General features: G+C 41.6%; 1 protein-coding gene across 2 annotated transcripts in view; it reads left to right on the top strand.

Annotated features, from left to right (window-relative positions):
• The first annotated feature begins 619 nt into the window (after positions 1-619).
• The window catches only part of CPA6 (carboxypeptidase A6), a 47,719-nt gene continuing 35,774 nt past the window's right edge, over positions 620-12,564 (top strand). Inside the window, exon 1 of one of the 2 annotated variants that reach the window (XM_028736765.2) lies at positions 620-906. In XM_028736765.2, the coding sequence (XP_028592598.2) occupies positions 791-906 (116 nt within the window). In that variant the 5' untranslated portion in view covers positions 620-790. The remainder of the gene's footprint in view (positions 907-12,564) is intronic. The other variant, XM_028736764.2, reaches the window with a different exon arrangement.

Genomic DNA, 12,564 nt, shown 5'->3' on the forward strand with positions numbered 1-12,564 from the left:
AACAAAAATCCTGGCTATGCCCATGGTTATGAGTTCACCAAGCACATTTCACAAAGCAATGCATTGTGGGAAATTAAAATAATGGGTCTCACCTACTCACCTTTGCTCAGAGAGCTGCTGCCCACTGGCACTGCTGCCAGGTGCATTAGAGTACATTTTGCACAGTTCCCTCAGAAATTATTATTATTTGCATACATACGTCCATGAGCACAGTGCTTTGCAGAGTACAAGAAGACCCAGGGAGCTTGCAGTCTAAATACATCCCTACACATCCACCATCGTCATCATTATTTATCATCAGTGCAATAATCATATCGCACAGCACCTCCTTTGCCTCTCATTCTATCTTCCTGTTGCCAAGCTTAATTTCTGCTTGAATCCAAGGCTTAGGCTATGAGAGAAATTGAAGTCCTTCTCGGGGTGTTAATGCTGTGAGCCCCTCCAATGTGGACTCAGGTTGTATATCTGTATCCTCATTTGGACTCCGCTTAAAAAATTGCGCGCCTCCTCCATTGGTCTCCGTCGAGCCCCCCCCCCCCCCCCGGCTGGAGAAGCGCGCTCAACTTTCTTCCCAGTGAACTTGCCTGTTGCTCCAGCCGCAAAACAGCCCGCCGGCCCCCCCCCTGCCCCTCCCAGAAAAGAAAAGCGCGCCGGGGGTGGAGGCTGCTCCACGCTGCTGCTGCTCCTCCCTCCCGCCTCCTGGCTCTGGCGGGCCGGCTCCTTTGTACGCCCGGCAGAAGCTGAGGGGCGCGCAGGGCAGCTCCATCCTGGCTCCTACCGCGACGCGACCATGAAACTTCAGGCGGCGGCGCCCGCGCCTTTTCTCCCGCTCCGGCCGCTGCTGCTGCTGCTGCTCCTGCAGGCTGTGGCAGGACGAAGCTCCCTCTACGGCAACCGCTACGCCGGGTAAGTGTGCCGAGCGCAGCCCTCTCCAACCCAGTGCGTCTCCAGAGGCTGCTGCGCTCCAGCTCCCCTCATCCCTGACCATTGGGCCCAATGGCTGGGGCTCATGGGAGCAACCAGGGCGCGGAAGTAGCGCCTCTCTTGCTCTCATCTTGCACTTTACACGGGCTGATGGCAGCCACTGTTGGGGAATTGTGAATCGTTATAATTGTGCTCTTGGATTTAGCGTGGGAGGACCTTGATTGTTCATATCGCACTTACTTAATTTCTTCAGTCAGGGGTGAGGGAACCGTGGCTTTCGAGATGTGGTTGGATTTTCAGGATGGCCAGTGCAATTCTAGGGATGTCTAAACGTCTCATCCTCCTTGGCCGCTGGCCATGCTGGCTGGGGACTGAACTGAGTTCTGCAATGTACGGAGGATCCAAAGGTTCCTTGCAGAAAGCCCTTGAGTCTTCAGGAGTATGCACCTGAAGGTATGAATGCTAATAGGCATTCTACTTTGCTGACAAGGCTCGGTTTCCAGACCCCTTTAGCATCATAGTCACCCTCCTCTGCAGACCTTCCAGCTTCTCAATATCCTTCTTGAACTGTGGTGCCCAGAACTGGACACAGGACTCCAAGTGGAGTCTGACCAAGGCAGAATAGAGCAAGATTATGACTTCCCTTGATCTGGATGTTAGCCTCCAGTTGATGCAGCCTAAATTGCATCAGCTTTTTTTTTTTTTTTTTTTTTTTTTTTTTTTTGCTGCTGCATTATACTGTTGACTCTTGTTAAGCTTGTGGTCTGCTAAGACTCCTAGATCCTTTTCACATTAGATGATGTTGTGCAGGGCTTTTTTTCCCCCAGCTGGAACTTGCCGTAACTCAGTTCCTGCACCTCTCAGGTGGGTGCCATTGCCATTATAAGAACAAGGGAGAAATCTATGGTGAGTTCTGGCACTTCTTTTTCTAGAAAAATAGCACTGCATACAATAATTTGAATTTACAAATTGCAAAGCATCGTGGCAAACCACAGCTCTCGGAATTGGCAGTGCAAGCTGACCTATGTCAGACAATTAAGTCCTGTTGAGCTAAACAGAACTTACTCCCAGTTAAGTGTGTACAGTATATAAGACTGAAGCCTAAGACTTGAAGCCTTAGACGTACAGAAAAGTAGCCAGAACAGAAATGAAGATTCCTTTTGAAGTGAATTATTTTTTGTCTTTTAGCTCAATCCCCACAATTCCCCACAAACTTGTGCACAGGGTTGCAGCCTTAACATTTATTCATATGGAAGACCCATTGATATTAATGATGGACAACCTATGCTATGCTATGCAGGTGGCCACTGATTAAACCAAAATGGATTGATCCAGATTGTTGTTATTAACATCTATACGCCCCTCCACGGCATTGCTCTCTGTGTGACTCACAAGCATAACATGACAGACTACAATTACATTTTGTTCTCTCTTTTTTCTTGTACATGTTTTTGTTGCTAGCCGTCTTGAAACCTTGGTGAGAATGCAGGGTATACATTCTGAAAACAAACAAATAAAATAAAACATTTTAAGACCCATAAGCAAGTAACCAAATAGGTGTGAAATGACCCAAGAACTAGGCTGGCATGATACTGGCAAGAGGAAGATGCAGGTGAAAATACAATATGTTCCACCCCCTACCCACCTCCCCAAGATGGAATGGCAGATAATACTTAGAGCAGGATGGAGCAGACCTTCAAGTCCACCGCCAGGCCAGAGCAACAGAGTTCCAGTTGTGGAGATTCTCGTTTCACTAATGTAGTCAAATAATTCCTTGAAGCCCAAAACAGCTGCTGTGCAAATCCAACTTCCGCCTTTGAATTTTTCTGATGAATTTTATCAGCACTAGCTCCATCTTAGAAGGGATGGGGACCCTGTGGCCTTTGAGGTATTGTTGGATTCCGCTATCACTAATGATTAGGGATGGAAGGAGTTTTAGTCCAGCCACATCCGGCGAGCCAAAGGTCCCCCACCTCTTCTATAGTGGAAGCTCCTACCTACAACTAGTTTTAGTACAAATGCAAAATACTTTCCTCAATAGCTGTAGTCTTAGCACTTCCATAGCTGGGAACTAGGGCAGATACCATGGCTCATGTATATTATGTAGAAGAAAGACTAGGAGATGGGAAAAAGATTTCATCGGCGGCCCTGGAAAGCTGCTACCCATCAGGTTTATATCTCTGATTATACAAAGATAATCAGACACATTATAGAACACCTCCCCATGTCCCCAGCCAAAGCACAGCCAACTGTACTACAAATAGGCTTCCTTAAGTGGTTCAATGTTATATTTTTGTGTTTAAGTGCCTTTAAAAAAAATACACAGTTGGCATTAACAATTATGCATCCTGTATCACATAGTTTGCAACCTGCTTTTTGCAACATAGACAAGATAGAAAAATAATTTTCACAAGTGACCCTGGAATACAAGGGAAATGTCTCATATTGGAAAGATGCTATAAACAAAGTTGAGCATTGACTTTCATTATTGCAGTATTGTTAAATGCCAAGAATTTACCTACTGTATTTTTGCATTTATAAGACACCTCCATGTATAAAACGCCCCCTATTTTGAGGGACTCAGATTTAAGAAAGTGGGAGAGATGTATCCATGTATAAGACGCCCCCTAATTTTTGACATTATTTTTTTAGGGGGGAAAACCTAGTCTTATACACTGAAAAATACAGTACTCCTTCCCCACTTCAATTCTGTTTAGTGTGGACAACCAAATAGTGCATGCAATGTACAACATTCTCAAAATAACTGGCTGTGGCTTCAGAAATTGCTTACCTTATAGAGCAATGCTAGTAAAACGATACCTTTTTCAGTGCACAATCTGTGTAGGATTCATTCAAAGTGGTGCTTTTTTAGGTGGTTCAAGATAAGCAGAAGGAAGTCAGAATGGCCTTGCCCTTTTCATTTTTATTAAAGTACTAAGGCTAGGCATGCGAATTCCACAGTTAAAACACAACCATTCACTGAAGTTTAAAAAACATTCCATACGCTTTAGGAAAAGAAAGTACATGGAACGGGTAATACGATATAAAGGATTTCACCCCTAGGTCACTAGCAGTGACAAGGCACTTAACACATGACAGCTGCTTTCTGGTCTGAGTCCAGTGCCTACTTGCAGGTATCTTCCTGGTGAAAAACAACCCCCCACAATTTTGACCCTTCCTGATGATGTCAAGAGAGGCCAAAAACTTAATGAATGCTTCAAGAAGATTGCTTAGGCTTGTGATTAGTAGCACAAGAACAAAGTTCACTGGAGGAACGATAGGCAAGCTAGAACTTCAGCTATTGAGGGGATTAAAAAAATTGTAGAGAGCAGTTGTTGCCAGTACAATGAAATTAGTACTCTTTGTGAACAATAAAAGCATGTCCACATTATTTAAGTTGCCTTTAGGCTTCGATGAAGCCTTCAGGTTTAAAGTTTCCCACCACATCAAATCCCTTTTGTAACTACCATAGTTAGTTCTCTCTCTGTCTCTGTTTTTCTCAGTCATACTGTAAAAGTTCTTCAGGGCTCTTGAACAATGAATCCATGTTGCTGTTACTCTTCTGTTGTGGTAAATGCAAACCTCTGTCCTCAGAGAAGTATAAAATTTTGGAGTTGGAAGGGGCCTTTGAGGTAATTTAATCCCACCCCACCCCCGCTCAGTGCAGGATTATTGCCACTGCAGCATCCCTGACAGATGGCCATGCAATTTCTTGCTTCATCTGTTCTATACATTTAAAGCAGTATCATGCTACCTTAAACAGGCATGGCTTCCCCCCAGTAATTCTGGGAACTGCAGGGTGCTGAGAGTTGTTAGGAGACCCTTATTCCCCTCACAGAGCTTCAATTCCCAGAGTTCCCTGGGAAGAGGGATTAATTGTTAAACTACTCTGGAAATTGCTGAGGCGGAACCACCAAAACTACTTAACAATAAAAGGAATACACAGTCTTAACGTAACTTCAGTGGGATTGCACTGGAGTAAGTTGGTTATGTAGCTTATAAATTACAATGTGTGATTTATTGTATTAAGCAAAGTAAAATCCGATGATTGACATGAGCTTCTTTTTATAAAGTTTGTGAATACTATAATGCAGGATAAAAATAGATTCTTGCCAAACATCCATACTATTTAGGAATTAAAAGTGTTCTCAAGCAGACACTAAAGAGAGATCCATTTATCATTTATCTTTTAATTTTAAGTTTTTACTTTAAACATTAAAGGTTTTAGATACTAGCTAAAACTGGGCAGGCAGTATACCCTTGTAAAAGCTTTGTTATTATACAGTGGTTATTGGAAGAGTCACCATTTTCCAGAAGAAGATTTGTTTGGCAGTAAATTCTTGATCAATCAAAGATCTCAACAAGAGTCATATGATTGCCTTATAACACATTCCTTATACAGTTAACTCAGAAAAGTTCCACTACAGTGAGACTTACTCTTAAGTAAGTGTACATAGGATTTCAGCCTTGGACTATGTACAGAACTTGTGGGGGGGGGACTTCCATTCTGTTTATATAAGAAGAATAAATTGAATTCTGAAGATGACTGTAAATAAGATGAATTTTTCAAAATAAAAATTTGATGCATTTATTTATAAAACAATGCATGCGCTACTGTTCCATCCAAAAAGGAACTGATGGCCAACAAAGTATAAACAAGTACAAACATAACCCAAAACAGCCAAGTCTAAAAGCGGAATAAAAAAATAAAAAAATAGCAGAGAGAGCCAGAGCTCACAATATATAAATTTAATCAGTAGTGGGCAGCAGTGCTCACCTAACTTCCTGACAGCTGAAATGCTGCTGCTTACTGGGAGGGAAAGGTAGTGGTGAGATCACTGTGGTGGAAACACATAGGCAGAACCAGTCCAGTCGTCCTGATAGTGCATTTGCACCACACTGACCTCCCCATCCCCACAGCCCTTCCTCTCTGTTTATTTGTTTGTGCAGAGTGGTTGCATCCCATTCTTCAGCCAAAAAGCCTCCTCAGAAGGCTTACATATACTCAGTTAAAACAGTTTATTTTTGCAGTATTACTGTTGAAAATATAAGGCACAAAAGAAAAAAGGAGGGAGCCCAGAGGAAAAAAGCAAACTCAAGCACAAGTCAAATAGTAATTCTTATAAAACCACCTGGAACGGAGACAATTCAAGAGCAGCAGATGGAGTTGGACTTTGTTGGACTCCATCATCCACTCTTTCCTATCTTCCCTGTTTAGGGAAGCTTTTAATGTTTGACGCACTATTTTAATATTTTGTTGGAAGCCGCCCAGAGTGGCTGGGGAAACCCAGCCAGATGGGCAGGGTATAAATAACAAAATTGTTGTTGTTGTTGTTGTTGTTGTTTACAAAATGTTAGTTCTTATTATCTCATTCATCCAAGCAGGTACAGTGCTCGACTTGTTCTTATCTACTTTGTTGCTTACACTTGGAAAAAAGTTGATTGTAGAGTGTTCCTTCCTTCTATCTCTCTCTCTCTCTCTGGCCCCAACATCTGTAATCCTACTGTTGTAATCCATCATGATGTCAGAGCAGATCCTTCCTGAAATCCATACCTCAAAGGAACCAAAAGCCATGTAGGTTGAAAAATAGGTTTTCATTTTAACCCTAAACTGTAAGAGTTTTACCTTGGAAGTCAGTACTTTAAAATGAGTGTCAGATATGTTGTAAAAAAAGAGGTGTGGACACTTGAAGTTGTGGGTGAATTCTGACTATTTTTAATTGGCACACCACTTTCATGTGCTACAGCCCATTTCCTCAGATGCATCAAGTATTAGCTCAAGTTTCACCCTTTCAGAACTGGGTCCAGAAATCCTTGGAAGGCAAAACCATTAAATTGGTTTAAGTGTATCAAGCCTCCCTTCCTCTGGGTCTGCACATTGCCACCTGCCCTCTCCTTCTCCTGCACGGTCACAAGGAGATTGGAAGTTTCAGCTTCCATTTTAAATGAACCACAGTTTTGTGTGTCTTTCATGGTTAGTGCAAATAAGCCAGCTTCACAAACTGTTGTTTGAAATTGGCCTGTTTCCTAACCATACTTAAGCTTAACATGACATGACCTATTATGTTTAAGCAAAAACAAAAGCCACAGTTTCCCAAACCCTTTGTAGCTGCACTAAAGAAAGAGGAGTATGAAAGCCCAATGCTTGCTGCAGTTCATTCTTGTCATGCTAAACTATGGTTTAGTGTATTATCCAAAATGGCTTTAGTACTGTTCATCAGACGCTCTCCTTTAACAACTATTCATTTTTATCAACAGCTAAGGTTAGCTATTGGAGATCAAATTTTTAACTTGCTTGTTTCTCAGACATCCCCATAGTACCCTACCAGGCTTACTGCAGGAACTAGAAGTATTCCTTGGGGTCTTGTTCACTCAACTCTGAACCTATAAATTGTTTTTGCGATCATTTTCAGCTATAAATTGGGTAATACAGTAATTCCCAGGTGATTGCAGGTTTTACTAGCTTTCCTCCAGTTAAGACTTACAACAATAACAACCATCTAAAACATTTTACCTGTAAAATGGCACAATACATGATGGGATCTCTCAACATTTATGTCTTTATCCTTTAAAGCAGTTGCAGGGTGTTCTGGATTTGAGTGGAGCGATGACATTGGGGGGCCGGGAGTGTTAACCCTTTCCCTGTGCCATTTTCCTGATCTAAAGACCACCTCCGAAGCTGGTTTTGAATTGTGGAGGGAAAAGTAGAGGGCTTTAATAATATACACAACCTGTAACTGTATTCCTACCAATGTTAATAAAACTAAACACCCCCTTAGTTTTAAAAAGAGTAGCTAAGCAGTATTACAAATCGTAAGGGAAGCAGCAGACCCAAAGTTTATGGGGGGATAATTTTCTTCCCCTATGCCACTGCTCTTATCAGATGAGTGATCCCTAGAACTACTTAAAAGTAAAAAATGCATTGGGAAATATGTTATCCCAGGCTCCCAGAGTGAATTCTTTCAGAGTAACACCCTAAGCATTTAACACAGTGTCTGGGGGTGGGGGTGGTTATAAATCTAAAATACACCACATTGTTAAACTGTAGAACTTAGTACCATGCCCTCCAACTTTTATCCAATGAAAATAGGGACGTTCCACTCCATGATGATAATTTTACGCCATACATCTTATTGGGCACTCTGGGAAGTTTCCAACATATATAAAAACATAATAACACATTAAACATTTACAAAAACTTCCCTATACAGGATCGCCTTCAGATGGCTTGGGGGTTGGATAACCCCATATCCTCCAACATTTCTCCAATAAAAATAGGGACATGCTGAGGGAAAGCGGGAGATTCTGGGATCAAATCAGAAACCAGGACAGCTTCTGTAAATCAGGGACGTCCCTGGAAAACAGGGACACTTGGAGGGTCTGCAGTACTACAAATGTTGTGGCAGCCTCCAAAATGTAGAACTTTCAGAGTAGATTAGACAGACTCATGGATGATAAGACCATGAGTACTACCTCAATATTTGAGGTGGTTCTGAATCCTGGTTGATGGGGAACACAACTGGGAAGAGTTGTGTTCTTGCACTCATGCCCTGCTTGGGGACTTCCCATAGACATCTGGTTGGCCACTGTGAGAATGGGATGCTGGAATAGGTGCGCCTTTGGTCTGACCAGCAGCGTTCTTCTTATGTTCTTAACCTGGTTATTTGTTAGAAAGCCCTACTATGCTCACTAAAACTTGGGAGTATCTCACTAGCCCCCTTCAAGCTTTATACATGTGAAGCAGGGTTCCCTGTGATGAGGGGGACAGTGAGGCTGTGCTACTGGCTCCAAGAGCACAAGGCTTCCCATGGCTCCACACTCACCTAGGCATGGATTTCTGCAGAAGGAAAGCCTATGCTCATAGATCTCTAGGCACTGTGCAGTGGAACTCTTAATTGGACAGGGTTCCAGCCTCCAGGAAAGCCTAAGGACATTGGTGTTCTCTAATCACATAGGCAAACATCTGCACCTAATGTGTAGGTGTCAAAGGTGGGGGAAGCTACATTACCTCAGTTTGCTGCCTAATTAATACCTTGCTGTCTACCACTGTGGAACTTAAAAAGGTAAAGGTACCCCTGCCCGTATGGGCCAGTCTTGCCAGACTCTAGGGTTGTGCGCTCATCACACTCTAGAGGCCGGGAGCCAACGCTGTCCGCAGACACTTCCGGGTCACGTGGCCAGCGTGACAAGCTGCATCTGGCGAGCCAGCGCAGCACACGGAACGTCATTTACCTTCCCGCTAGTAAGCGGTCCCTATTTATCTACTTGCACCCGGGGGTGCTTTCGAACTGCTAGGTTGGCAGGCGCTGGGACCGAGCGGCGGGAGCGCACCCCGCCACGGGGATTCGAACCGCCGACCTTCTGATCGGCAAGTCCTAGGCGCTGAGGCTTTTACCCATAGCGCCACCCGCGTCCCAATATGTGGAACTTAGTTCCTAGTAAAAATACAGAGGGACAGCCTATTTTAAATTGATCACTCACTGAAAAGATCTAATAGCATGTGCATTTGCATGAGAAATGCTTGTTTTTAGATGCAGACATAGCCTAGCAGTGGTGCATTTATCCAGTTTTTCACCTTTGTCTTATAAAAGTTAACCAAAAGTATGCTGATCTTCATGAAATGTGTATGTGGCATATTACAAAGTGAGAGAGGCAAGTTTCTTTTCCATTTTAACAACTGTAGGAATAGCAGAAGCACAGCTGAAATGGTATTGGAATGGAACGAGGACTGCACAATGACTCGGAGAAAAAGAAAAGAGATAGCGTAAAATTAACTATTCCAAAAAGATTTTATTGTGTGCAGTAAAGGACTGAAAGCTGGCAGCTTTTGCTGCGCAATCAAATTGCATGTGCGGTACTTACCTTTCAACTGGCAGTTAGGTACCAGATGTTGCCCTACAACAAAGGAATATCAGAGACAAGCCATACTGGAATAATCAGCGTGTTAATTTTAAGCAGAGATCACTTGCCTTTTTTCTTGTTTAAAAAGGGGAAAACTCTTACAATGTTACATTAAACAGACCAACTGTCATCAACATCACTCATGAATTATTTCCCTGTAGTTCAAGAATCTGACGCCGTCCAGATGTGTTGAACTCCAACTCCCATGAACCCCAGCCTGCATGGCCAATGGTCAGGGATGATGGGAGTTATAGTCCAGTTACAGCTAGAGAGTCACTGGTTCCACAGGTAGTTGAAGAGGTCTTCGCCGGCACCCACAAGAGCCCCTCCTCCTAGCTATCTTTTTTGTAACTCACTTTATTTATTTTTTACAATCAAGCAGTGTATAAATTTTATTTATTAAGCAAACAAACAATTTTTTAAAAATCAAAGTACTTAGGTCATGAACAGATTAATCTGATGTTTACAAGGAAGTACAGGGGTTAATTCAATGGTGTAAAGAAAACAATCTTATGCTTAACACCAAAAAACCAAAGAACTCATAATTGACTTTAGGAGAAAGAAAAGTGTATTTTTACCATTGCACATAAATGGCGAGGAGGAGAGGGTTGGTAGTTTTAAATACCTGGGCATTTATATCTCTGAGGACCTCTCATGGACTGCAAATATTAATATGGTTGTGAGGAAGGTGCAGGGGAGGTTGTATTTCCTGAGAATGCTCAGGGGACTGAATCTATCTCAGCACCTACTTCTGTCCTATTATCACAGTACCATCGAGAGTGTCTTAACCTATAGTATATTATCGTGGTATGGGAGCAGCTCTGAAACGGATAAAAAAGCTTTACAGAGAATAATTAAAACTGCCCAGAACGTTATTGGGCTCCAACTACCAACCCTGGATGAGATCTTCACGTCTCGCACTTTGAAGAAGTCACACAATATCCTGAGAGATCCCACCCATCCTGCTCACAACTTCTTTGAACTGTTGCCTTCGGGCAGAAGATATAGGACAATGAAAACACGAACCACACGCCTTCTGAATAGTTTCTATCCAAGAGCTCTGATTGCACTAAATAATGATCTCAGGGCCAGTTGCAAGAAATAGCAAGCAGGGAGTAGGAAGGAATGAGATAGGTTTTAGGTTATGTTATGCCTTAAATAGGTTATGTTATATTCTGGATTATGTTATGTTTTTATAGATTATGTCTGAATAGGATGAGAGTGTTGGAGATACGCGCAAATGTGTATGTGAACCCGGTCTTTGGGTGGGTGTTTGATTTTCGTTGTTGTGTATACTGTGTATATACGGACAATGACAATAAATTTATCTATCTATCTATCTATCTATCTATTTTCCAGCCCAAGTCTATAAATTGTTCTGCTAGCTGAGTAACTAATTGGACCAACCCATAAGGCATACATTTCTCAAAATTACGTAAATTAATAATCCGTGGGAAGCAATAATATTACCATTATGCCATTATTTAGGGTCTCTTGCCTGAACCAATTATAACAATTATTACAGAGAAAATCCAGCCAAAGTTAAGCAGTCTCAAATCCCATTGAAACCAATGGGATCAGTTATTAACTTTGGAAAAATCTATTGTATGTTAACTTTCATTCCTAGTAAAACTTGTATAAATAACAGTTGCATCAGAAGCTGCACTTTCAATAATTGACAAGAAGGAACGGTCTTAAGGAGTATGCAGCTAAACAGCAACTCAGCTGCTGCCTTTGAATTTGCAGGATTGAAATTGTACATACATACAGTATATAATGTAAATTTCACATTAGTAAACATATCTTATAAGAGTTAAAAATGCATACAGCAAATAATTAAAAAGTCTTTTGAAAATCTCATGCTGGATGAATGAATTATGTAAATAATTTAAAATATAGTAGATCCAATAGAACTACATTTTTGGCAGAATGAATACAGTATTTACTCACATCTTTTCCCCACATTGAGATAAGGTTTCCTGTGGAAGTTATCCCAGTGGTACAATCCCTGATTCCTAAATTCCAATACTAGAAAAAGTCTTTGTTAAAAAAATATTGAAATCAGGAAACCAGGTCAACCATTTCATTTTGGTCACTTGATATTCTAGCCTTAATCCTAAAGTCATTAATAAGCCTTCATACATTTGAGCCTAATTAAAATTACATATTGTTATTAAGTACATATCATCTCCATGGTGAAAAGAGAAAGGACTGTAATAAGGTTCAAAAGTCTAGCTATCTGAAGAATACCTAGTTTAACCTCTGGATTTAGCAACTGATCTGTAGGTGTCTTATTGCCTTCACACTTCTGACAGGCTAATGCACTATCAACTAGCTTGCAGTAAAACATGATGTATATATTAGAATTTGTGTGAAGCAGCATGAAACTGTCATGTTCAGTTTTCTCTCTGCTTCAGATTAAACACTTAAGTGCTTTTATCTCCGCAGTTCACAACAAGACATGATGCGCAGTGCAGCTAAAGGGAAAACAAGATGTGGTCTCTGCTCATTAGCAGAAAAACAGATTTATACATTTCAAATTGAAGGGGAGGGGATATTATATTGCAACAGCCGAGCATAAATCTTGACTTTTCTCAAGAGGTTGACTGTTTGGTGCCAGCTTATTCTCAGGTACATCAGCAGCATTTTAATATAACTTGTACCTTTTTTCAGTGAAGCTACTATGCAGTTGTTCTGTCATCCGAACCCAATGATGTACACTGTACCAATTAGAAAACT

Source organism: Podarcis muralis, chromosome 8 (assembly GCF_964188315.1).
Source record: "Podarcis muralis chromosome 8, rPodMur119.hap1.1, whole genome shotgun sequence".
NCBI classification, from domain to species: Eukaryota; Metazoa; Chordata; class Lepidosauria; order Squamata; family Lacertidae; genus Podarcis; species Podarcis muralis.